This window comes from Doryrhamphus excisus, linkage group LG19 (genome assembly GCF_037039965.1).
Source record: "Doryrhamphus excisus strain RoL-2023G ecotype Guam linkage group LG19, RoL_Dexc_Guam_v1.1, whole genome shotgun sequence".
Lineage (NCBI taxonomy): Eukaryota > Metazoa > Chordata > Actinopteri > Syngnathiformes > Syngnathidae > Doryrhamphus > Doryrhamphus excisus.
In genome coordinates, this window is record NC_136375.1 from 6,037,206 (window position 1) to 6,064,553 (window position 27,348).

The 27,348-nt window shown below is 42.0% G+C and overlaps 2 protein-coding genes across 7 annotated transcripts; one reads left to right on the plus strand and one right to left on the minus strand.

The window, feature by feature from the left end:
• Window positions 1–1,989: 1,989 nt before the first annotated feature.
• jak2a (Janus kinase 2a) lies at window positions 1,990–23,795 on the plus strand. Of its 6 annotated transcripts, XM_058056048.2 has the most exons (24): window positions 1,990–2,235; window positions 3,443–3,697; window positions 7,163–7,286; window positions 7,351–7,471; window positions 9,963–10,108; window positions 12,178–12,469; window positions 12,551–12,670; window positions 14,078–14,235; window positions 14,314–14,425; window positions 16,658–16,844; window positions 16,932–17,053; window positions 17,258–17,392; window positions 17,836–17,923; window positions 17,989–18,116; window positions 18,183–18,321; window positions 18,383–18,534; window positions 19,930–20,080; window positions 20,161–20,294; window positions 20,367–20,556; window positions 22,465–22,589; window positions 22,655–22,827; window positions 22,906–23,023; window positions 23,097–23,210; window positions 23,284–23,644. In XM_058056048.2, exons 2-24 carry the CDS (start codon window positions 3,463–3,465, stop codon window positions 23,386–23,388), a joined length of 3,369 nt encoding a protein of 1,122 aa, XP_057912031.2. In that variant the 5' UTR covers window positions 1,990–2,235; window positions 3,443–3,462; the 3' UTR covers window positions 23,389–23,644. The 6 variants fall into 6 exon arrangements, with proteins under 6 accessions (XP_057912031.2, XP_057912027.2, XP_078655307.1 ...); XM_058056044.2 differs by having other exon boundaries at window positions 12,178–12,670; window positions 23,284–23,651; XM_058056047.2 differs by lacking the exon at window positions 1,990–2,235 and adding an exon at window positions 2,533–2,654 and having other exon boundaries at window positions 12,178–12,670; window positions 23,284–23,795.
• rln1 (relaxin 1) lies at window positions 22,421–27,337 on the minus strand. The gene is made up of 2 exons (XM_078799185.1): window positions 26,912–27,337; window positions 22,421–24,111 (listed from the first exon to the last, which is right to left on the minus strand). The coding sequence occupies exons 1-2, from the start codon at window positions 27,078–27,080 to the stop codon at window positions 23,786–23,788; spliced, it is 495 nt and encodes a 164-aa protein (XP_078655311.1). The 5' UTR covers window positions 27,081–27,337; the 3' UTR covers window positions 22,421–23,785.
• Between the last annotated feature and the right edge of the window lie 11 nt (window positions 27,338–27,348).

Genomic DNA, 27,348 nt, shown 5'->3' on the forward strand with positions numbered 1-27,348 from the left:
AGTTTGTGTTGATATGCTGTACATTAGCAAAGCAACAGGGTCACATCATTATCACTTTTTCAGCTCTCACTTGACTCTTTTTCTACTAATCGTTCTTTTAGTAGCCATACAAAACATTTACACATATGTAATATATAACATAATATACATTTTATACGGACTATTCCTGCTGACTGTGAAGCAGTACGACCATGTGATTGAATTGTGATTTTAAAAACACTAGACTCCAGGAGTCACGTGCTCTGTATTAAAAACACTAGTATCCAGGAGTCACGTGCTCTGTACAGTAGCAACTATATCAGCCGGGTGGCCCATTCGGCAACAAGCAAAGGCAATGGGCACCCTGGCCTCCAGGGGGCGCCAAACATTCAGGGGGAAAACACCTTTAGTAATATTATATAAAAACTACTTCAAATAAAACATTCATTCATTCATTCATTCATTTTCTACCGCTTTTCCTCACGAGGGTCGCGGGGGTGCTGGAGCCTATCCCAGCTGTCTTCGGGCGAGAGGCGGGGGTACACCCTGGACTGGTCGCCAGCCAATCACAGGGCACATATAGACAAACAACCATTCACAAATAAAACATGTCAAATAATAATTATTATTATTAAATTACACACAGTTTTGAAAAAGTACAACTGAAAATGACTCATAATTTCAAAAATTATTTTAAATGAAATGTCTTTTTTCTCAAAATCTAAAAAAAATAAAAAATAAAAACAGTTCACAATAAAAACAAGAATGAAGAATTAAAATCTCAACCCCAAACATTAAGATGATGACAAAACATGACAAAACACAGTCAATATGCTATATGCGCCGTGGCCAGCAGGGGGCGCCAAAAACTGGGGGGAAAAATTCATTTTCTACTGCTTATCCACACGAGGGTAGCGGGCGTGCTGGAGCCTATCCCAGTTGTCTTTGGGGAGAGGCGGGGTACACCCTGGACTGGTGACCAGCCAATCACAGGGCATAAATGCCACTGTCTGTCACTGGCGTCTTTTGTTGTACTTTGTTTTTCCTCCTCTGTGAGCGCTCTTTGTTTAATCGTTTTCTTACATTTGCCTTGGGCTCTGCTGCGGGGTCCTCAACACCTGGCACGAGTGCCACCCAGTGTGACACTGAAAATCCTTAAGTAGATAGAAACTGACGTCGATAATAATGACAAGAATGAAGCATTACAAAATCTCCCGCTCAAAATGAAATGACTAAAACATGAAAAAATAAAATAAAATAAAATAAAATAAAATAAAATAAAATAAAATAAAATAAAATAAAATAAAATAAAATAATGACTCAAAATCTTTAAAAAGGAAAATTCCACCCAACTGCCAATGGGCTGCACCATTGTCTTTGCAGGTGAGCGAGGACGTGTTGGTCGCGAACGAATTGTCCCTTTGGAGCCAGGATTTCCATCACTACACCTGTTTGTTTGTTTTTTTAAATAAAAGCCGGAATACCGGAAAGTCTTAAAATAGGAGAGGGACAAAATGTCACATATGGAGTTTGGTTGCTCCTGTCGGCCACCGTAAAAAAAGGACTTGAGGAATGACGTTTTAAACACCCTGCTGTCACTCAAACCGCCATCAGGGGAAGCCCTGGGGTTCATATGACGTCATCACCATGGAAATGTTGTGCGATACCACTGAGTTCATTTCTGATCCGGCGATACCGATCCGATACCGTGTACAAATATGTCTGGTGAACGTTAAAAAGTTGAGTATTTCATATCAAAGCACAAGACATTTACTTAATTTATGGATTTAAAAAAATATTACATCAATTCCTAATTTAATCAGTTATATAAGTTATAAATGCTATGTATTTAACCCCTGAAGTACATTGAGGTATCAAGGGGATTTGCAATATATCCAAGCTAGTATCAAAAGAAGTATCAAAATGATTGACTTCTGATAGAGAATAGATTTCAGATCACAACCACCGGTATCAAAAGTATCGATATTTCAGTATCGATCCGCACATCACTTCAGCGAGGCTGTCACTCCTCAGTCACACGCTCAGTCTTGAGTGGATAAATTCAGAGAGGAGCGCGTCTGACAACTCTTACTTTCTTTAAACTTCCTGAAACTTTCCGGGGGACAAATATGTGACCGGAAGTGATACTTTGACGGCTTTTAAAGGGAAGAAACAAACAGACGTGTGCTGCTGTTAGCATTGTACAAAGCTTAGCTAGCTAACACTCACCCGGCTGCCGTGTGGACGATAGACGGAGTAAGTCATTTTATTTAATTATGGTTTAAGTGTCACTCGTTTCAAGAATTATCGATGCAAAGTTGTTCAAAAATGTCGTGCGTGTTGTGCACAATACGCTGTTATTGTGGCGTGTGGATGTAGTCGTGTAACTGCTGCAATGTGGTCCGACTTCGATAAGAAAAACTCCTGATAAAGGAAGCAAGTTGGGGTGTCAGCAGCCTGATAAATCCTGTGGGGCGTGTAAACACACTCTTTTTCCTGCCTGTTTAACGTGTGCTATAAACTGGGAAAAGTGTTAGTTTTTGTTGTACCACAACACTTCTCGTCTCGTCTCTCGTCTTGTATGAGAACCGAAATGTTGTCAGAAATGCGAGTGATGGGAGAAAACAATGAGACAGCATCTCTTCTCTGATTGGCTGCAAGGATGGAAACAGGAAGTAGGTTTGCTGTGAGGACACTTCATGGGTACAAACATGTGGTTATGGATAATTGTTGACATTTCTATAACACATAAAAGCTATTTTAATGCTATTTGACTAAAATTATTATTACTATTTGACTTAATGTATTTAGATGAATGTTTTGGACTAATGGGAGTACATGGGAAATACATTGTTCACTAATGTACAGTAGTGTGAAAAAGTGTTTGCCCCCTTCCTGATTTCTTTTTTTTTTCCTTTCTTGGGACTCCAGCAAACTACAGTGAGAGCCATTATCCACAAATGGCCAAAATGTTGGCAGGTTGGCATTTTGACTTTATTCCCAAAATATTGTAACTTTTTCCTAAAATTACAACTTTATTTTTTCTTGTGTCCCAAAATATTGTAACTTTAAATATGATTTTTTTTTACTAGAATGACATTTTTCCTCAAAATATTAAGTGTGTGTTCTCAAAAGTTGCCACTTTTTTCCCCTCTGTAATATTTTGACAAATTATGTTTTCTTAATTCTATATTTTGACTTTATTCTTGTGATGGTTTTTTTCACCTTTTCCTCAACCTAATTTTTCTTTGTTTTTGTTTTTCATCATATTAACACTTAACACACAAAAAACCTTTTCATTTAATATTTCAACTGAGTAAGTCAGGGTTCTTCAGCTAGTAGCTCCTGAGCTGCCAGTAGCTCCTAACCACAGATTCTGGAAGATCTAGAAAGTTTCCCGTGTGGGTTATTGTGTGTAGCTGCTCTACAGGAGTCCAAAATGTTTTCTTTGTGGTCTTGACAGGTGGATGTCAGACGTAGCACATGGCCTGTATCCTGCTGACAAACATGAATCCGTCCACTTCCTGTCCCGCTCCGCATCTCGCCAACGGACTCCCCCCGGACCAGCTCCCCGCAACCTCCAGACCCGACCCCAAGCAGGACGGCGCATGCCTGAGTATCCATCTGTACCACGCGGCAGGAGAGGAGCGCGTCCTCGCCTACCCGCCTGGCGAGTACGTGGCGGAAGAGCTCTGCATCCTTGCGGCCAAAGCGTGTGGTGAGCGGCTCTCTTACCTGACCTTACGTCTTCTGTGCATCACTTTGCTTGTGAGGGGACATCAACAGCAGTGCTAGACAGGAAGTGAAAGCAACTGAAGATGTATGATTAAGCACAAGTCACTGATATGTAGGTTAGCTCTGTAAGTACAGTGGTATGAAAAAGTATCTGAACCTTTTGGATTTTCTCACATTTCTGCATAAAATCACCATTAAATGTGATCTGATGAAAAAAAACAGTGTCTGCTTTAACTAAAACCGCCTAAACATTTATAGGTTTTCATATTTTAAACAGGATAGCATGCAAACAATGACAGAAGGGGAAAGGAATAAGTAACTGAACCATCACATTTAATATTTTGTGGCCCCCCCTTTGGTAGCAATAACTTCAACCAGACGCTTCCTGTAGCTGCAGATCAGTCTGGCACATCGATCAGGACTAATCTTGGCCCATTCTTCTTTACAAAACTGCTGTAGTTCAGTCAGATTCCTGGGATATCTGGCATGAGTCGCTGTCTTGAGGTCATGCCACAGCATCTCAATGGGGTTCAAGTCTGGACTTTGACTTGGCCACTCCACTTCTGTGTTTTGGATCATTGTCTTGTTGCAGCATCCATCCTCTTTTTAGTTTCAACTGTCTGACAGACGGCTTCAGGTTTTCCCGCAAAACATCCTGATAAACTTTTGAATTCATTTTTCCATGAATGATTGCAAGTTGTCCAGGCCCTGAGGCAGCAAAACAGCCCCAAACCATGATGCATCCTCCATTATGCTTCACGGTGGGGATGAGGTATTGATGTTGGTGAGCTGTTCCATTTTTTTCTCCACACATGACGTTGTGTGTTCCTCCCAAACAATTCAACTTTGGTGTCATCAGTCCACAAAATACAGTAAAGTCTCGATATCGATATTCTCGGGAGTCGGAAAAAATACCGATATAACCGGACTATCAATATATCCGATCCTGCGCCGAACTGCATTAAAAGTGGGCAATAATGCACTCGACATTGTTCTATAGTATAGAACAATGTCGAGCAGCTTAAATCAATCTTTGCTTAAGGATTTCAATACCAAAGAAGAACACGGCGAACGAATGCCTGCAACAGAAGAACCAACTGCAGCATGTACATATGAAAAACAGTGATTATTGCAAGCAATAAAAAGATATCTGAATACAACACAATTAAATACATGTATTTGTACGCTTGTGTCTTCGTTGGAATAGGTGTGTATGCTATGTCAGTTGGCTCTTCTGTTGCAGGCATGTGTTTGGCCAGCTATGTGGGGCGGGTTGAGCATGACCTGTGAACCAGGAAGTGCGGGAATCGGTGTGTGTGCTGCGCTCTGGTGGTGGAAGTGTGAAAAATAAAGTTGACTGGAAGCAGCCGTTCGCCGTGTTCTTTTTTGGTATTGAAATCCTTAAGCAAAGATTGATTTAAGCTGCTTTTGTATCGATATAAGCAGACCAAATTGGCTGGCGGGAGATGAAAAGGGCATCGTAGTAACCGGATTATCATAATAACCGGGTATCGTACTAACAGAACTAATTATATCATAAAAGACTAGAAATTTGCCGGGAAATGAAAATAGTATCGTAATAAGTAGTAATTCGTTATAACCGATATCGATATAACGAGACTTTACTGTATTTTGCCAAAATTTCTGTGGAGTGTCCAAGTGCCTTTTTGCGAACATGAAACGAGCAACAATGTTTTTTTTAGACAGCAGTGGCTTCCTCCGTGGAGTCCTCCCATGAACACCATTCTTGGCTGTTGTTTTACATATAGTTGATGTGTGCATAGAGATACTGGACTGTGCCAGTGATTTCTGCAGACACTTTAGCAGACACTCTAGGGTTCTTTTTTACCTGTCTGAGTATTCTGCGCTGAACTTTTGGCATCATCTTTGGTGGGCGGCCACTCCTTGGGAGAGAATTAACAGTGCCAAAATCTCTCCATTTGTAGACAATTTCTCTGACTGTCGATTGATGAACATCCAGACTTTTAGAGATGGTTTTGTGTCCTTTCCCAGCTTTATACAAATCAACAATTCTTGATCACAGGTCTTCAGACAGCTCTTTTGAGCGAACCATGGTGCACATCAGACAATGCTTCTCATCATGACAATTCTTACCAGGTGTGTTATATAGTGGGCAGGGCAGCTTTAAGCCACTCATCAGTGATTGGGCACACACCTGACTTAAATTGTTTGGTAAGAATTGGTTTCAATTGCTCTTTAAGTCTTCTTAGGCATAGGGATCAGTTATTTATTCCTCCCCCTTCTGTCATTGTTTGCATGCTGTCCTCATTAAAACATGAAAACCTATAAATGTTTGGGTGGTTTTAGTTAAAGCAGACACTGTTTTTTCATCTGTGTGATTTTTGACAAAAGATCAGATCACATTTAATGGTGATTTTATGCAGAAATGTGAGAAATTCCAAAAGGTTCAGATACTTTTTCATACCACTGTACCTCCACTTCCGCTCTTGTGGTCGTTTGCACTTCCTCTAAAAAGGCAGTGTTCATGAGACAGCAGCACTTCCTGTTGAGAAACTTTTTGTCTGCAAATAACCTGAACGGACAACTTGACACAAGCACGTGTGCACGTATGTTGATGCTCTTTCAAGCTCCTCCAGTAAGAAAAAGTGACTTTATGTTGCTGTTTTAATATTATTACACAGTCTGTCCCTACAGCAGGGGTGTCTAATGTGTTGCCGGGCACATTTGAAAAATAGAATTAACTACAGAATAAAACCAAAAAAAATTCTGCAGCAATTTTACGTGAATAAAGTCAATTGAATTTTTTGGGGTCTACCACTTTCCAACAGTAGGAGGACTGCCTTACTGCGTCCAACATCGATGCCAGAGGCCTGGCTTATGCAGCGCCACAATTCCACCACGTTCAAGAAGAGAAAGCTTCCTAGCTTTAGCCATCAGGGGGGCATGACCGTGTCAATGCCTGACAAAAAAATCAGAATGTAGCGCAGACTTTGTCTTTTATAGCCTTTGGTTTTAAACGTTTGATCAGGTGAAAAACAACCTATTTAATTGCATTATTTTTATTTTTATTTTTATTTTATTTTTATTTTTATTTTTATTTTTATTTTTATTTTTATTTTTATTTTTATTTTTATTTTTATTTTTATTTTTCCAAATGTTTTTTATTGCTATTGTTATTTTTTTATTATTTTTATTTTTATATTTTCCAAATGTTTTTTATTGCTATTGTTATTTTTATTTTTTTATTATTTTTATTTTTATATTTTCCAAATTTTAATTTTAATTTTAATTTTAATTTTAATTTTAATTTTAATTTTAATTTTAATTTTAATTTTAATTTTAATTTTAATTTTAATTTTAATTTTTCAACTGGTCTTAAGATTCTGATCAGGTCTGTATGATGTACGATACAGGTGCAGTGTGACAGCAAATAGCGCCCCCTGACTAACATAAAGGTTCCTACCAGGTATCGCTCCCTTGTACTTCAACCTGTTCGGCCTGATGAGGGAAAGCGACGGGGTGTGGTTCCCTCTCAATCACGTCTTTAAACTGCACCCTCCATCCAGCGACACCCTGCACTTCAGGATCAGGTAGACGAGGATCACGCGTGTGTCCATCATCTGATGACGTTTCTCACTCTGACCTCTGGAGCAGGTACTACTTTCCTGGCTGGTACAACAGCGGCAGTTCGTCATACGCTCACCGCTGTGGTCTTTCCAAGGGCCTGGACAGCCCTGTTATGGACGACTGCGTCATGACCTACCAGTTTTTCCAGGTTAGTTATGACTATAGCAGAGATGATGGAACAAAGTGGCATAAATATCATGATTTCATTGCAAAAGGTCAGTTAATATTTGTTCCCATTGAAAACATGTTCCAGACATGAATAGATTTTAGAGAGAGCAATCCTTAGAAATGAGATTTGGATGGAACATACAGTGAAGAAAATAAGTATTTGAACACCCTGCTATTTTGCTATTTCTCCCACTTAGAAATCATGGAGGGGTCTGAAATTTTCATCGTAGGTGCATGTCCACCGTGAGAGAGATAAACTAAAAAGAAAAATCCAGAAATCACAATGCATGATTTTTTAACAATTTATTTGTGTGATACAGCTGCAAATAAGTATTTGAACACCTGAGAAAATGAATGTTAATATTTGGTACAGTAGCCTTTGTTTGCTATTACAGAGGTCAAACGTTTCCTGTAGTTTTTCACCAGGTTTGCACACACTGCAGGAGGGATCTTGGCCCACTCCTCCACACAGATCTTCTCTAGATCAGTCAGGTTTCTGGGCTGTCGCTGAGAAACACGGAGTTTGAGCTCCCTCCAAAGATTTTCGATTGGGTTCAGGTCTGGAGACTGGCTGGGCCATGCTAGAACCTTGATATGCTTCTTACGGAGCCACTCCTTGGTTTTCCTGGCTGTGTGCTTCGGGTCGTTGTCGTGTTGGAAGACCCAGCCACGACCCATCTTCAATGCTCTGACAGAGGGAAGGAGGTTGTTCCCCAAAATCTCACAATACACGGCCCCAGTCATCCTCTCTTTAATGCAGTGCACTCGTCCTGTCCCATGTGCAGAAAAACACCCCCAAAGCATGATGCTACCACCCCCATGCTTCACAGTAGGGATGGTGTTCTTCGGATTGTACTCTTCATTCTTCTTCCTCCAAACACGCTTATTGGAATTATGACCAAAAAGTTCTATTTTGGTCTCATCTGACCATAAAACTTTCTCCCATGACTCCTCTGTATCATCCAAATGGTCATATGCAAACTTAAGACGGGCCTTGACATGTGCTGGTTTAAGCAGGGGAACCTTTCGTGCCATGCATGATTTCACATCATGACGTCTTAGTGTATTACCTACAGTAACCTTGGAAACGGTGGTCCCAGCTCTTTTCAGGTCATTGACCAAGTCCTGTCGTGTAGTTCTGGGCTGATTCCTCACCTTTCTTAGAATCATTGAGACCCCACGAGGTGATATCTTGCATGGGGCTCCACTCCGATTGAGATTGACCGTCATGTTTAGCTTCTTCCATTTTCTAATGATAGCTCCAACAGTGGACCTTTTTTCACCAAGCTGCTTGGTAATTGCTCCGTAGCCCTTTCCAGCCTTGTGGAGGTGTACAATTTTGTCTCTGGTGTCTTTGGACAGCTCTTTGGTCTTCGCCATGTTACAAGTTAAAGTCTTACTGATTGTATGGGGTGGACAGGTGTCTTTATGCAGCTAACGACCTCAAACAGGTGCATCTGATTCAGGATGATACATGGAGTGCAGGTGGACTTCTAATGGGCAGACTAACAGGTCTTTCAGGGTCAGAATTCTAGATGATACACAGGTGTTCAAATACTTATTTGCAGCTGTATCACACAAATAAATTGTTAAAAAATCATGCATTGTGATTTCTGGATTTTTCTTTTTAGTTTATCTCTCTCACAGTGGACATGCACCTACGATGAAAATTTCAGACCCCTCCATGATTTCTAAGTGGGAGAAATAGCAAAATAGCAGGGTGTTCAAATACTTATTTTCTTCACTGTACGTATATTCTGGAGGTGGACTTCAGTAGTGTTTCTCAACCTCTATATGACATTTCTGCACGGCGGTCTAGTGGTTAGCTAGCAGACCTCACAGCTAGGAGACCAGGGTTCAATTCCACCCTCGGCCTCGGTTTGCATGAGTTTGCATGTTCTCCCCGTGCATGCGTGGGTTTTCTCCGGGTACTTTGGTTTCCTCCCACATTCCAAAAAACATGCTAGGTTAATTGGCGACTCCAAATTGTCCATAGGTATGAATGTGAGTGTGAATGGTTGTTTGTCTATATGTGCCCTGTGATTGGCTGGCCACCAGTCCAGGGTGTACCCACCTCTTGCCCGAAGACAGCACACCTGTGACCCTTGTGAGGACAAAGCGGTAGAAAATGAATGAATGAATGCCACTGGCAACTTTCTTTGGCCCCATGGTGGGTTATTTAGGGTGCTTTGTTTGGGCACCCCATTTCACAGAACCATGCAGCGCAATCTTGCATTACTGTAAAAAAAACTAGTTTTAAGCAAAAATTTACAGTGAAAACCAAAATGATTATGTCCTGCTTGCCACAGGATGCTGTTGTATGTAAACACGGGGCACAAAGGACAATAACTGTGGACATCCCGTAATATACCCTCATTACATAGACGCAATGCAGTACAGAGTATTTGACTCTGCCCCTTTGGTACTGTCCCCCTGTGGTATGGCAATTGGGACCTGCTTTTTTTTGGTAGTGGCGAAGTGACTTCCTGGGCGGCAGGGTCGTGATCCCAATGGGCCACGAGGCCCAGGAAGAGTGTCTGGGCATGGCGGTGCTGGACATGATGCGTCTCGCCAAAGAGAGCGGCCGATCACCAGTCACCATCTACAACGATACCAGGTACTATGCAGTATCTCGCCTCACTTCACATTCCAGCAAACACGGTAGTATCGTACATATTTTTCAAGGGACAGTACTACAGAGAGTAAACAAGCTTTAGAGTAGTCAGTGTACGGCTTGTATTGATGTACTATCAGCACACATAGCCGTTATTGACGAAATAGATGGCAACATAAGTGAGTTGCAAGATAACTGACTGAAGCATTGTGAGGTTGTGTCATAGTCTGTGGCTGCACGAGTGCTGCCGGAACCGCGCGGGGGGGCTGTATTCTTTGAGGGTAAACATGAATTCCGACATGTTCTTTCACATTCCAAAGACTAGCTCCTTTGGTAGAGGTAGCATCGTGGTCCAGAGGTGCACGAGTGCTGCCGGCACAGGGAAAATGCAGTTCATTGAGGGGTAAGATGAATGTACTGTGACGCATTTCCAGATTTCCAACTTAAGGAGCCCAAACACACCTCCAAGATGATCAAGATCCCTGCAGGGGAAGGTGAAGGTAATGGTCAAGTATGTCTCGTCCACACCTGAGGCCATTTTTAGAACCTGTGGGGCATCCCCAAGCGGAAGGAAGGAAGGTGTATTCCACCCAACAGCTCCACTGTGCAAGATAATAATGGTGCTCACATTAAATGTTGTCACTTTTTGATGTGCATGATCTTAAGATCATTTCTAGATGACAATTTCTTTCAATGAACCGCAGCTCCCCCAGTGGCACTGCACTCGTGCAGCCCCAGAGCCTGATGCTACCACCACCATGCCGGGATGTGGGCAAGATACAATCATCTTGGCATGCAGGTGTTGGGATTCACGTTTCCCCTCAATGAACCGCAGCTCCAGGCAGCCCTCATGCACGCTACTACCACCATCAAGATACAATTATCTTGGTACACATTAGTGGTGGAATTCCTGTTCCCTCTCAATGAACTGCAGATCTTGGCAGCACTCGTGCACACTAGCGCCATCATGCTCGCTTGTGTTGCCAGATATATAGACAAGAATGGCTGTGTGAAGGGCTGGGCGATCGGAACCAAAACTCATCCCGATATATTTAGGTTGAATAGCGAATAAACAATATATATCCCCATATTTTTTTTCCACAAAGTGAGTTTAGACTAAAGTCAAAGCTAAATATGCATTCAAAGTTTTATTAAAATGTAAATAATAGTTGAAATAAAATAGTATGTAATCTTTAAATATATATAGAAATAAGTTAAATATATATTGAACATAACCTTCAGTGTAATCGAGTTGCAGGGTAGTCTCTGCAGCACGGGCTAGCACCGTTTAGTCTCGAGTTCCCCATGACGACAGAGGGTAAACATGTTGATAATGTCTTTCTTGCTGTTCACTCCCGCTATGCAGCCCCCTCCCCTCCGTCATATCGCCGCAGGGAACTACGATCGCTATGCGTAGCAAAGCTAACAGCTGCTACCGAGTGTAAACAATGGAGCAAACGGCAAACTACAAACAAGATGAACATCCATAGCCGCACACTTGCTCAAGGGGGATGGCACAAAGGACAACATGAAAGTAATAAATAAAGCGCTTAAACCAGGGGTCTCAAACACGCGGCCCGCGGGCCAAATGTGACCCGCAGGACACGAGTTTGCGGCCCCCGCCTTGATATGAAAGTTTAATGTTAGTGCGGCCCGCGCAAGTTTGATATGGATGCTGTATGGTATCATGTACCCAGAAAAAATTATTACGTTTGATTAATGTTCATGTTAAAGGTTAAATAACTGCACTGTTGAGCTACCTTAACATGCTGGTACCTGGGCCGCGCCATCTTGAAACATGACACCTCCACGTCAAATCCAGTGTATGGCGATATGAACGATATGCTTGTTTTTGATATCGTGCGTAACAGAAATATTGCTATTTTAAAAAATATCGATATATCGTCCATCCTAGCTGTGTTGACTCATTTTCAGAGAATAGTAAATCCACACTGACTACTCTAAAATATATCTAAGTTGACTTTCTATAGACTTGTCCCTTGAGAAGCTATCGTAAATATGCCTTCTTCTTACTTTTGGGAGATGCACCCTCCCTTTCCCCCAATTTTCAGCTACAAGTCCTTCCTGCCGAGCTGCATGCGGCGCCGCATCCAACAGTACAACCTCCTGACCCGCAAGCGCATCCGCTTCCGCTTCAAAAAGTTCATCCAGCAGTTCAGCGAGTGCAAGGCCACGGTGTGCAAGCTCCGCCTCAAGTACCTGATGAGCCTGGAGATGCTGCTGCCGTCACTCCACTCCGAGCGCTTCCACGTCAGCGACCTGTCGGGGCACGACATCACCATGGTGGTCACGGGCACCAAGGGCATCCAGTGGTCCAAAGGGAAGGGGGAGCGAGTGGAGGAGGTGAGGAGGGGGGGGGCCCCGTGTGAGCTGCAGCAGATGGTTATTGACGATCGTTCATTTCATTTCCATGTTGCTTTCCAGATGCTGCAGACGTATTGCGACTTCCCAGAAATCATTGACATCAGCATCAAACAAGCCAACACGGAAGGCTCGGCGGAGAGTCGAATAGTCACCCTGACCAGACAAGACAACCAGATCCTGGTAGGATACAACACTGGTATTTTTGATGAGGATTGAAGTTGAATGAAAGTTCTAGGTCAAAAAAATAGAACAAATATATGAATCTGTTAAGTTTTTATTTGGGCCGGAAAGGTCAAATTTTGTAGTTTTAGTCAGTTTTAGTCATCGTAGGATTAGGAGTCCTCACCTTGGAGAGAGTATACTGGAGGAAGATTGGAACCGAGTGTCTGTTTCCTTAGCTTCATTGCTTTTGTACTCTTACTTTTTGTACTGTCGGAGTATAGAAATGCAAATGAAGCACGCATACTATCTGGCCTATCTCGCCAAATGAAATACCGTTTGAAGAGTACATTTTAGCCAGCGATGAAAGATCCACGGAAGCAGGTAGAACTCAGGAAGTCGCAGGACTACTCAAAATGGCTAAACTACCGCCAGGCAACATAAACAAAGAGGAGGGAAAAGCCATACACACGCTAGCAAAGGACCAAACTACCATGATAATACCAGCAGATAAAGGGAGAGCGAGAGTAATCATGGAAAACAAAGGAATATGAAGAGAAAATGGAGGACATGATAAAAGATACCAAGTGCAACCAAGTACTTGGGGGTGCATATCACAGACAACCTCGGCTGGTCACTCCACGCCCTCCTCACTGGCAAAGAAGGCACAGCAGCGACTGCACTTCCTGCAGTGGATGAGAAGAGCCTCCCTCTCCCCTCCTATCCTGACCACTTTCTACAGAGGCACCATCGAGAGCCTGCTGACCAGGCCTCGGACTGGATGTTACTGCAGAGAGTAGTGAGGACAGCGGAGAAATCATTGGACCCCCCCCCCCATTAAGGACATCGCAAACAGCCGCTGCGTATCAAGAGCACGTCGGATCTACTCTGACCCCACAGACCCCCAGCATGGACTGTTTTCTCGCCTGGCGTCTGGGAGAAGGCTCTGCAGCATCCGCTATAGAACAACCAGGTTTCCATCCATCCATCCAGGCACCCATCCATCCATCCGTCCGTCCATCCATTCATCCATCCAGTCACCCGTCCATCCATCCAGTCATCCATCCATCCATCCATCCATCCATCCATTCGTCCACCCATCCATCCATTCATCTTAAGCCCCTACTCAAGGAGGGAAAAACAAAACAAAACAACCAGCTGCTACCAACTGCTAGCATACAAGGCACCCCAAAAACGGGTTCAGTAACCTACTGTATTTGTCCAAAGCACCAGTAGATCCCATCAAACCATTGCTAGGTCAACAACATTGGAATAAGTTAAAAATCACTGGTACAGGAACTCAACCATGAAAGTACAAACAGATGAAACGTTCAAATCCCATGACGTAGTGTCGCTGTCGGTGTCATTGTACTCCACATTGTTAAAGTGGTTTGTGTTTGAAATTGAATTTGATGTTTGTGTTTGTAGGAACTGGAGTTCCAGTCTCTCCCAACAGCCTTGTCCTTTATATCGTTAGTGGACGGCTATTACCGACTGGTTGCGGACGCACATCATTACCTGTGCAAGGAGGTGGCTCCGCCCAGGCTTGTGGAGTGCATCCAGAGCCACTGTCACGGCCCCGTGTCGTGAGTAACACACACACAAACACACACACACTGACAAACAAAAAACACCACAACATGTTGTGGTCTCCCACATCACAGGATGGAGTTCAGCATTAGCACGCTGCGTCGCTGCGGCAACCGGCAGGGCCTGTACATGCTGCGTCGCAGCCCCAGAGACTACCACAAATTCTTTATGTCCTTTGTGGTGGGGGTAAGTAAGCACTCTATCCTTATGAAGCCCGTATTGATTAGGTACGCTGGGGTGTCTGCCACAGGACACAGCGGAGGTCATTTGGTGTCATGTGACTAGTTTTGGAGGGAGGGGCCAATAACTGTAATAGTCCGTTTCCTTTGATGAGGATCCTGCACAACGCTCTGGTGTCATGAAAACAAAAGACTGACTTTGCTGAGGGAATTTGTCGTCTTAGCAAGTCAACTCTCCTTTGGTTCCCACGCGCTAAATGTGAGATGAAGCAGGCGGTTAGAAGAAGGAAGAAGGTGGAACTGTGGCTTCACAGCCTGGCCTAAACAGCCCGCCAACGCTCCACACAAACATTCACATCTAATATCAAATGAAATATAAATGTCCACCCTTAGTGGCTTTCTTACCGATACTGATTATATACCGATATCAGCCCATACCCATCTAGGCAGCAGCACTGATGTCATGTCATCAACGCCTTCTTTCACAAAGAAACCACATAAGACCAATACTGTAAATATCTTAAGTGTTAAAGTGCTATAGTGTTTAGTGCTTAAAGTGTTTAAGTGAGTACTTGAGTTCTAATGTTTGTGTTAAAGGGCTTAAGTGTTTAGGTGTTAAAGTGCTATAGTGTTTAAAGTGTTTAAGTGAGTACTTGAGTTCTAATGTTTGTGTTAAAGTGCTATAGTGTTTAAAGTGTTTAAGTGAGTACTTGAGTTCTAATGTTTGTGTTAAAGGGCTTATGTGTTTAGTTGGTGTTAAAGTACTGTAGTGTTTAGTGCTTAAAGTGTTTGAGTACTTGAGTTCTAATGTGTGTTAAATGCGTGGTGTGTTAAAGGGCTTAAGTGTTTAGGTGTTAAAGTGCTATAGCGTTTAAAGTGTTTAAGTGAGTACTTGAGTTCTAATGTTTGTGTTAAAGGGCTAAAGTGTTTAGGTGTTAAAAGGTATGTAGTGTTTAGGTGAGTACTTGGAGTTCTAATGTTTGTGTTAAAGGGCTTAAGTGTTTAGGTGTTAAAGTGCTATAGTGTTTAGTGTTTGAGTACTTGAGTTCTAATGTTTGTGTTAAAGGGCTTAAGTGTTTAGGTGTTTAAGTGAGTACTTGAGTTCTAATGTGTGTTAAATGCGTTTGTGTTAAAGGGCTTAAGTGTTTAGGCGTTAAAAGGTATATAGTGTTTAGGTGAGTACTTGGAGTTCTAATGTTTGTGTTAAAGGGCTTAAGTGTTTAGGTGTTAAAGTGCTATAGTGTTTAGTGTTTGAGTACTTGAGTTCTAATGTTTGTGTTAAAGGGCTTAAGTGTTTAAAGTGTTCAAGTGAGTACTTGAGTTCTAATGTTTGTGTTAAAGGGCTCAAGTGTTTAGGTGTGCAAGCGCTATAGTGTTTAAAGTGTTTAAGTGAGTACTTGAGTTCCAATGTTTGTGTTAAAGGGCTTAAGTGATTAGGTGTTAAACTGTTTGAGTGCTATAGTGTTTAAGTGAGTACTTGAGTTCTATTGAGCGTTAAATGCGTTTGTGTTAAAGGGCTTAAGTGTTTAGGTGAGTACTTGGAGTTGTAATGTTTGTGTTCAAGGGCTTAAGTGTTTAGGTGTTAAAGTGCTATAGTGTTTAAAGTGTTTAAGTGAGTACTTGAGTTCTAATGTTTGTGTCACAGGGCTCAAGTGTTTAGGTGTTAAAGTGCTATAGTGTTTAAAGTCTTTAAGTGAGTACTTGAGTTCTAATGTTTGTGTTAAAGGGCTTAAGTGTTTAGGTGTTTAAGTGAGTACTTGAGTTCTTATGTGTGTTAAATGCGTTTGTGTTAAAGGGCTTAAGTGTTTAGGTGTTAAAGTGCTATAGTGTTTAAAGTGTTTAAGTGAGTACTTGAGTTCTAATGTTTGTGTTAAAGGGCTAAAGTGTTTAGGTGTTAAAGTGCTTGAGTGCCACAGTATCAAAAGCTGCTGGTTTTGTTCCATTCCTACCAGCAATGTTATATTGTTAAATGTCCACAGTACGTGGAATGTACTCCATAATTACGTACATGCAGTATCCAAAGCCATAATGGCTTGTTTGACACCAGCCAATACTCCCACGCACGATAGCATACATGCTACTGCCTAGAGAAGTCTGACGAGGCTTGACTGAAGCCAGCCAGTCGGTGGGTTCCGAAAGGCGGAGAACCACAGCACTGCACAATCTGTAGCTGATACAGTTGACCACCAGAGGGAGCTGCAGTGTCAACCACGTGTGTTTCCTCTGTGGATGTGGACAGCACGAAGCCGTGGTGGACTACAAGCACTGCCAGATCATGAAGACTGAGACCGGGGAGTACGTCCTCAACGGCGCCAAGAGAAGCTTTGGCTCGCTGAGGGAACTTCTCAATTTCTACCAGAAGGAGGCGCTGCGCACTGACGGCTACACGTTCCAGCTGACCAAATGCTGTCCCCCCAGCTCCAAACGTCAGCACACACACACACACACACACACACACACGATTATGTTGTGCCGCCGATCCTAAGTGGTGTCCTTCTACTTTACGTCTGCAGACAAATCCAACCTGTTAGTTTGTCGAAATGACCAAAGTCCTGAGGTGCTCCTATCTCCGTCTCTCCACAAAAACATCAACCAGATGGTTTTCCACAAGATACGGAAGGAGGACCTCATCATCGTAAGACAACCCCCGATACATCCATTTTCTCTCCTGCTTATCCTCGTTGGCGTGACGGCCCATGTTGTGGAGAAGAGGCAGGATACCGGATTGGTTCAAACACTCACTGATGCAGACTCCACATAGAGACTCAAACCCCGGATCTGAGGCTGACGTGCAAACAACTAATCTCCTATCCAATCTCCTTAACGTTGGTCTTTCCAGAACGAGAGCCTTGGCCGGGGGACCTTCACCAAGATCTTCTCCAGCATCAGGAAGGAGCTGGGAGACTACGGAGAGATTCATCAGATCCATGTGGTCGTCAAGATCCTGGACAAGGCCCATCGGAACTACTCCGAGGTGGGTTTTATTTTAGTCACCGGGGCGGGGGGTGTCTAACGGTACACCATCCTCACGGTTAAGGCCACCATTAGCTTGGTTTGGCTAACATAAAACTAGCAGGTAATTGTCCATTAAATAAAAATAATAAAGATGCTGGGGGATGGGGGCGTGTTGGGGGGGGCTGACAGGAGAAACACAACGCTAGTCGTTTTGAACAAAGAAGACAAACTCAGTGGATGGGTAAAGTCTCCGGATCGATCCACAACAACGGAATGAGAACTTGAAAAACGCTCCCGTGGATGGTTATACTTCAAGATGGCTGATTGGCTGATTTCATTTCGGCGTGGGAAGTCGCTACACCTGTGTACCATCTTGAATGTTCCGTAGTGACTTTCAGGGGGCGCTACACGCCGAGTACTGACCGCCAGTCTCCATCTTCTCCTACGTGCGTCCTTTTGCAGTCGTTCTTCGAAGCCGCAAGCATGATGAGCCAGCTTTCCCACAAGCACTTGCTCCTCAACTACGGCGTTTGTGTTTGCGGAGATGAGAGTAAGCACAATTCACACGTGTCCCCATTGGCCACTGTCACACGCTCAAGATGGACTCTCTTGTAGACATTACGGTTCAGGAGTATGGAAAGTTCGGGTCTCTGGACACGTACTTGAAGAAGAACCGAAGCAGCATCAACATCGTATGGAAGCTGGAGGTGGCCAAGCAGCTGGCTTGGGCCATGCATTACCTGGTAGGTCGTCGCTCTGCCCTTTTTTTTTAGGTGATGAGCAGATGTGACGTGTACGTGGTCCCGCAGGAAGACAAGAACGTCGTCCACGGGAACGTGTGCGCCAAGAATGTCCTGGTGATCCGAAAGGAGGACCACAAGACGGGCAGCCTGCCCTTCATCAAGCTCAGCGACCCCGGCATCGGCATCGGCGTGCTTCCCAAAGAAGGTGACCGCACATAAACGTCGCCAGATGTTCTCCTCGCTCATCTCGCACTCGGGTCTCACAGTTCTCTTGGAGCGGATCCCGTGGGTGTCGCCCGAATGCATCCAGAACCCCCACAATCTGGGTTTAGCCACAGATAAGTGGAGCTTCGGCACCACCCTCTGGGAGATCTGCAGCGGCGGAGACAAGCCCCTCGGCGCCCTCGACTGCTGCAAGGTCAGCAAAAGAGTTTAGCAACATGAGCTAACATTACACTCACATGCTAGCTTAGCCTAGTCGGAAAAGTAAACAGTGCAACCTACAGCTCCCACGTCCAACTGACCGACAGATTACTTTAAGATGTGTAGTGAACACGTGTTCATTTTGGATTCTATTTTTAGCAGCTTGGATTTCACCAAAAGCTTGTAAAATATACTTTCAAAGGGCCACTTTGAAACATCTCCTGGGTTCAACATGTTTGTATATTTTGCTCTATGTCTTGTTAGATTTCACCAATATTTGCCATCTTAAAATTTCTCCAAATGCATCTAAAATACACTTTTAAGGGGCCATCTGTCAGCTCATTTTCACTACCTTAACTTCCACCAAAAGCTTCTAAAATATACTTTTAAAGGGCCATCTGTCAGGTCATTTTTACTACCTTAACTTCCACGAAAAGCTTCTAAAATAGACTTTTATGGGGCCATCTGTCAGGTAATTTTTACTACCTTAACTTCCACGAAAAGCTTCTAAAATAGACTTTTAAGGGGCCATCTGTCAGGTCATTTTTACCACTTTAACTTCCACCAAAAGCTTCTAAAATAGACTTTTAAGGACTTTTAAGGGGACATCTGTCAGGCCATTTTTACCACCTTACCTTCTACCAAAAGCTTCTAAAATAGACTTTTAATGGGCCATCTGTCGGGTCATTTTTACCACCTTAACTTCCACCAAAAGCTTCTATAATAGACTTTTAAGGGGCCATCTGTCGGGTCATTTTTACTACCTTAACTTCCACCAAAACCTTGTAAAATAGACTTTTAAGGGGACATCTGTCAGGTCATTTTTACTACCTTAACTTCCACGAAAAGCTTCTAAAATAGACTTTTAAGGGGCCATCTGTCAGGTCATTTTTACCACCTTATCTTCCACCAAATGCTTCTAAAATAGACTTTTAAGGGGCCATCTGTCAGGTCATTTTTACTACCTTAACTTCCACCGAAAGCTTTTAAAATAGACTTTTAAGGGGCCATCTGTCAGGTCATTTTTACTACCTTAACTTCCACGAAAAGCTTCTAAAATAGACTTTTAAGGGGCCATCTGTCAGGTCATTTTTACCACCTTAACTTCCACCAAAAGCTTCTAAAATAGACTTTTAAGGGGCCATCTGTCAGGTCATTTTTACCACCTTAACTTCCACCAAAAGCTTCTAAAATAGACTTTTAAGGGGCCATCTGTCAGGTCATTTTTACCACCTTAACTTCCACCAAAAGCTTCTAAAATAGACTTTTAAGGGGCCATCTGTCAGGTCATTTTTACCACCTTAACTTCCACCAAAAGCTTCTAAAATAGACTTTCAGAGCAGCTCTGGTGACATAGTACGCAAGTAAAATGTTCCCTTCTGTGCTGCAGAAGCTGCTGTTCTACCAGGACAGGCACCAGCTACCGGCACCCAAATGGGCGGAGCTAGCCAACCTGATCGCCAGCTGCATGGACTACGAGGCGTCACACCGTCCGTCTTTCCGAGCCGTCATCCGAGACCTCAACAGTCTGTTCACGCCAGGCACGGAGACTTCCTTCCCCCGTCTCACCAGTCCAGACCGAGAGCGTTGCCTTCATGTTTCTCCTGGTTTTGTGGGCCAGACTACGAGCTGCTGGTGGAGAGCGACATGCTGCCCCCGCGGACGCGAGGCTTCGGCCTTCCCTGGGCCTCCGACAGCCAGGAGCCGGCGCAGTTCGAGGAGCGACACCTCATCTTTCTCAAGCAGCTGGGCAAAGTCAGACAACCGCATGGCACGCCGCCATCGCCCGTGGCGTGGCGTATCTCAACTTTCGTGTCCGCCTCGCAGGGCAACTTCGGCAGCGTGGAGATGTGCCGCTACGACCCCCTGCAGGACAGCACGGGCGAGGTGGTGGCGGTCAAGAAGCTGCAGCACAGCACGGCCGAGCACATGAGGGACTTTGAACGTGAGATCGAGATCCTCAAGTCTCTCCATCACGACAACATCGTCAAGTACAAAGGAGTGTGCTACAGCGCGGGTAGGCAACCTGCGGGGCGTACACATCCTAAAAATAGAACTTAACGTGACTATTTCCAAAATGGAAAAAACTACAGTCATTTTACTAGAATAAAGTCCAAAATATTTGAGAAAAATGTCCGACAAGAAAAAGTTGTAATATTAGGAGGAAAGATAAAATCAGAAAAAAGACGTTTCTAGAAGTTGTAATATCGAAGATAGAAGAAAGATTTAAAAAAATTTGATGGTCTGAGAAACAAAGTTATTTTGTGAGAATAAAGTTAAATATTATGGGTAAATATTATGGGAATAAAGTCATGGTTTCAAGAGAAAAGTTTAAATAGTTGAAAAACTTAGTTGAAAAAACAGCAAAAATTAAGTTATGCTTAAATATTATGGGTAAATATTATGGGAATAAAGTTAAATATTATGGGAATACAGTTAAATATTATGGAAATACAGTTAAATATTATGGGAATAAAGTGAAATATGGGAATAAAGTTAAATATTCTGTGAATAAAGTTAAATATTGTTGGAATAAAGTTAAATATTGTTGGAATAAAGTGAAATATTGTGGGAATAAAGTTAAATATTATGGGAATAAAGTTGTGGTTTCAAGAGAAAAGTTTAAATAGTTGAAAAACGTAAAAAACAGCAAAAATTAAGTAATGCTTAAATATGCTTAAATATTATGGGAATAAAGTTAAATATTCTGTGAATAAAGTTAAATATTGTTGGAATAAAGTTAAATATTATGGGTAAATATTATGGGAATAAAGTTAAATATTGTGGGAATAAAGTTAAATATTGTGGGAATAAAGTCATGGTTTCAAGAGAAAAGTTTAAATAGTTGAAAAACAATAAAAAAAACAGCAAAAATTAAGTAATGCTTAAATATGCTTAAATATTATGGGAATAAAGTTAAATATGGGAATAAAGTTAAATATTCTGTGAATAAAGTTAAATATTCTGTGAATAAAGTTAAATATTGTTGGAATAAAGTTAAATATTATTGGTAAATATTATGGGAATAAAGTGAAATATTCTGTGAATAAAGTTAAATATTGTTGGAATAAAGTTAAATATGATGGGAATAAAGTTAAATATTATGGGAGTAAAGTGAAATATTGTGTCATGGTTTCAAGAGAAAAGTTGAAATAGTTGGAAAACGTAAAAAAACAGCAAAAAATTAAGTAACGCTTGTCATTTATAATGTCAAAATATTAAGAGAAAAAAGTTGGATTCTGACAAGAAAGATATTATAGGAAAAATATAATGTCATTTTAGTAGCAGAGTTGAACTATTAAACTAAAAATATATATTTTTTTTAAGTCATGAAAAACAGAATGAAGTCGGTGTTTTTGGAAAATGAGGTCGGGGTAAAAATGACATGATGGGAATAAAGTCAATCCGAGAAGAAAATGGAATGAAGATTATTTTATTATGCTGAGAGAAGCAGAGCTTGCTGGCTTACAGCCATGCCCATATAAGGACGAGGGGTGGTTCTACCATGCCTTTTGAAACATAGCGTTGAGCAGGTTTGATTATTTAGCCTTTTTTTTCCAAGAAAATATTCAGTTTTGATATGACTATTTTAAAAGGTGGAAATGGTAATAGATCATTCCTACTATCTTTTTCCTGAAATATACCGTGGTATGAAAACGTTTGGGCACCCCCTGATCATTGAAGATTTTGCAGGTCAAGGGTGCCCAAATGTATGCCCCTGCCTACTTTAGTTGACATAATGACTTCCCATCTATCCCTGTGTTGGTCTGCTAAAATGGATGATCCCAACAACCTAAGGAACTAAACTAAGGAACATCTGGAACATTACCAGGGGTGCCCAAACTTTTTTTTATACCACTGTAACCTGTTAGCACATCTACATGTGTTGCTTAACAAAGGTTATTAAAATGCAAGCGTCTTTCAGGACGGAGGAACCTGCGCTTGATCATGGAATATCTTCCCTACGGCAGCTTGAGGGACTACCTCCTGAAAAACAAGGCGTACTTCGACTCCAAGAAACTCCTGCTGTATGCTCTCCAGATCTGCAAGGTGGACTGAAGGTCAAAGAAGAAAAGGTACTCAGAAATCATGCTAATAGTGCGGTAATGTCGTAGGGTATGCACTACCTGGCCACCAAGCGCTACATCCACAGAGACCTGGCCACCAGGAACATCCTGGTGGAGAGTGAACTGAGGGTGAAGATCGGCGACTTTGGTTTGACCAAGGTGCTGCCCCAGGACAAGGAGTACTACACCGTGAGGCAGCCCGGGGAGAGCCCCATTTTTTGGTTAGCGCCTTCACCCCCATAAATATACGGAATCCCAGAATGAGCCGAACCGTGACTACCTTTTTCTTTTTCTCCAAGGTATTCTCCAGAGTCTTTGACCGAGAGCAAGTTCTCCGTGGCCTCGGACGTGTGGAGTTTTGGAGTGGTCCTCTATGAGCTTTTCACCTACTGTGATAAAAGCTACAGCCCGCCTGCGGTACCTAAACACACCACACACACAATGTATGCTTAACCAAAGACACCTAAGGGGGTCTAGCGTGTCCATTCAGGTGTTCATGGAGCAGATGGGCCACGAGAAGCAAGGGCAGATGATCGTCTATCATCTCATCGACCTTCTCAAGCAAGGCTACCGCTTGCCCGTGCCGGACAACTGCCCCCAGGAGGTCAGCAGGATTATGAATTATTAATAGTATTAAACCCGTGACACACATACCGTGTACCACGCTTTCATGGCAGATCCGCCACATGATGGCCGAGTGCTGGAGCGGCGAGCCGGGACGGAGGCCCACTTTCCAGATGTTAATCCACAGCGTGGAGACGGCGCGAGACAACGCAGACTAGCTTGGTGTTGTTTACGTGAGGACTGGATACACTACACCTGAAGAGGGGCCCCCGAGGAGTCCACAACTAGCCAATATTTCATCATATCGTTTTAAGGAGTCATCCATTTTTTTACTAATATATTTTTATACGTGTAAATAAGTCAAACATTGCTCATTGTGCGCTTTTTTGTGTTACGTAGGGACAAAAATAAGAAAACAAATATTTAAAACTCGTTAAAACCCTCCTCTTTCTAATAAACGTCATGTATCACATTTTTAGTTGGCGATTATTAAGTGGGGATGAAAAACAAAACAAATAAGTGGTTTCTTACATATTTAGACAATATTTATTTCTCTTCAAAATGCTGAAAGATGACCGTGATGCGAGTAGAAAGAAACAGGATGTCCTCACAACCTCAACACAAGAGTCCGATATCGTTCTTATTGCATCCCTGGCTGCAGCAAATCCCCGCTACTCCCAGAGAAAAGTGCCGCCTCCTCCTCCTACTCCTGCTACTCCTCCTCTTCCTCCTCCTGCTGCTGCTGCTGCCGCCACTCGTGGGCTGGTCCTCTGCTGCCAGGACGGCTAAAACCGGAGACAAGTGAGACGTGTCCCACAGCTGCCGGCGTAAGGACAGGAGGTCCTCCAGGGAGGAGGAAGAGGACGGGGGTGCTCGCAGGGAAAGGGGGCTGCCCTTGTGGAAGGAGGTGTCCGTCGTCTTGTCTCTCCAGCGGACAGCTTCTGGAGGATGATGGAAAACAGGTATTTGTGTCATGTGACTGAAAGCTGACTGTTTATTTACATAGTGTTACTTCTAACTGCTTGGATTTCACCAAAAGCTTCTAAAATAGACTTTTAAAGGCATGCGTTTGTGGCACGTTAACCCAAATCCCAAACCAAAATGTTGTCTGATTGCTTGAATATGTAGGTTATTAGATTCTACTATATTTACCAGCTCTGATTTCGCCAAAAGCTTCTAAAATAGACTTTTAAAGGCGTGCGTTCGTGACACGTTAACCCAAATCCCAAACAAATATGTTGTCTGACTGCTGAATATGTAGGTTATTAGATTCTACTATATTTACCAGCTCTGATTTCGCCAAAAGCTTCTAAAATAGACTTTTAAAGGCGTGCGTTCGTGACACGTTAACCCAAATCCCAAACAAATATGTTGTCTGACTGCTTGAATATGTAGGTTATTAGATTCTACTATATTTACCAGCTCAGATTTCACCAATAGCTTCTAAAATAGACTTTTCAAGGCATGCGTTCATGCCATGTTAACCCAAATCCCAAACAAAATGTTGTCTGATTGTTTGAATATGTCAGTTATTATATTCTACTATATTTACCAGCTCAGATTACACCAATAGCTTCTAAATTAGACTTTTAAAGGCGTGCGTTCGTGACACTTTAACCCAAATCCCAAACCAAAATGTTGTCTGACTGCTTGAATATGTAAATTATTCGATTCTACTAGTATATTTACCAGCTCAGATTTTGTCAAAAGCTTCTAAAATAGACTTTTCAAGGTGTGCGTTCGTGGCACGTTAACTCAAATCCCAAACCAAAATGATGTCTGACTGCTTGAATATGTAAATTATTCGATTCTACTATATTTACCAGCTCAGATTTCACCAATAGCTTCTGAAATAGACTTTTAAAGGCGTGCGTTTGTGACACGTTAACCCAAATCCCAAACCAAAATGTTGTCTGACTGCTTGAATAAGTAGTTATTAGATTCTACTATATTTACCAGCTCAGATTTCACCAATAGCTTCTAAAATAGACTTTAAGGCGTGTGTTTGTGGCACGTTAACTCAAATCCCAAACCAAAATGATGTCTGACTGCTTGAATATGTAGGTTATTAAATTCTACTATATTTACCAGCTTAGATTTCACCAAAAGCTTCTAAAATATACTTATAAAGGGCAGCTTTTGTGGTGTAACTCAAATATTCCCGACCAAAATGTCCAATGGGTTGAATACACAAGTGTATTTCACAAATAGCTTCATAAATATAAGATATAAGATTTCACCAAAAGCTTCTGAAATATACTTTCAAAATGGCAGCTTTTTTGGACATATTACGTGACATAACTCAAAATATAATATATCTGTTGGGTTGAATATACTTGGGTTGTATATTCCAAAATATACTTTAAAAGAGCAACTTTGGTGACATATTCCATGACATACTGAAAACCATTCCGAGTGGGTTGAATATGTAGGTTATGTTTATACGTCACTATTTTTTTAACCAAGAGCTTCCAAAATATACTTTAAAAGAGCAACTTTGGTGACATATTCCGTGAAATACCAAAAAAAAACTCCTACTGGGTTGTTGAATATGTATTATTATTTTTATATTCTGCTATTTTTTTAACCAAAAGCTTCTAAAATAGCATTTTAAAGAGCAACTTTGGTGACATATTCCTGTACATACCGAAAAACATTCCTTGTGGGAACTTTGGTGACATATTCCGTGACATACCAAAAAACTCCAAGTGGGTTAGGTTATTTTTATACTCTGCTATTTTTTTAACCAAAAGCTTCCAAAATATACTTTAAAAGAGCAACATTGGTGACATATTCTGTGGCATACCAAAAAACTCTTAGTGGGTTGAATATGTAGGTTATTTTTATACTCTGCTATTTTTTTAACCAAAAGCTTCCAAAATTTACTTTAAAAGAGCAACTTTGGTGACATATTCCTTAACATACCGAAAAAACATTCCTAGTGGGTTGAATATGTAGGTTATTTTTATACTCTATTTTTTTGCCAAAAGCTTCTAAAATATCATTTTAAAGAGCAACTTTGGTGACATATTCCTTGACATACCAAAAAACATTCCTAGTGGGTTGAATATGTAGGTTATTTTTATACTCTATTTTTTTAACCAAAAGCTTCTAAAATATCATTTTAAAAGAGCAACTTTGGTGACATATTCCTTGACATACCGAAAAACATTCCTCGTGGGTTGAATATGTAGGTTATTTTTATACTCTGCTATTTTTTTGTCAAAAGCTTCTAAAATATCATTTTAAAGAGCAACTTTGGTGGCATATTCCTTGACATACCAAAAAACATTCCTAGTGGGTTGAATATGTAGGTTATTTTTATACTCTGCTATTTTTTTTGCCAAAAGCTTCTAAAATATCATTTTAAAGAGCAGCTTTTGTGACATAATGCAAAGATTGTGTAAAATATACGTGCTTTTAAAAGGGCATCTTTTGTGACATTACAAAATGTCCGAAATGTCACTGTATGGTATTTTTATATTCCGCTCATTTCTTTTTGGCCAGCTTGGATTTCACCAACAGTGTCTAAAATATACTTTTAAAGAGCGCCACTGTCCACTGTTTCCACAGTAGAGTTCTTCTGAAGCACACATGAGTTTGTGTGTGAGTGCTTCTTCTAGCATTAGAATGTTAGTATGTTAGAACAGTGCAGAGGGAACTGTCTATGGTGCTGACTGGACTACAGATTGGACTTTTTAAACCAATTTGAGCACAATAAGAAGACAAATATGTACTTACCCATGGAGCGCCTCCAGCGTGAGCCCCCGCAGGTGAAAATGACGGCTCTGATGAATTCCCTGCCGCACAGCTTGACGCCAAAGTCCCGTGCTACGAGCGCTTCAGCCCGCACGCCGTGGCCCGCGCACAGCGCCAGAGTGAGCACGCACACTGTGGCTCCACAAAGCATTTTTGGGACCGAGCCACTCCACCGGCAGCACAAGTTGGACTTGACTTGATGTAAGTCTCAAGTCTGAACGGACGTCTGGGTTGCTCTCTGCTGGTGGACGTGGCGTGGACGTGAGCTCTTTAACCGTCACCCGTGAAGTCGGCAAGTCCATCCCCTCCCTCGCACAAACACGCACGTGCGTCATTCCCATCGATGACGTGATCAGTTCTTTCGTCTCTATTTGCTCTACCTTTCAAACACACGGTGACTTTCGATACTAATAATACTT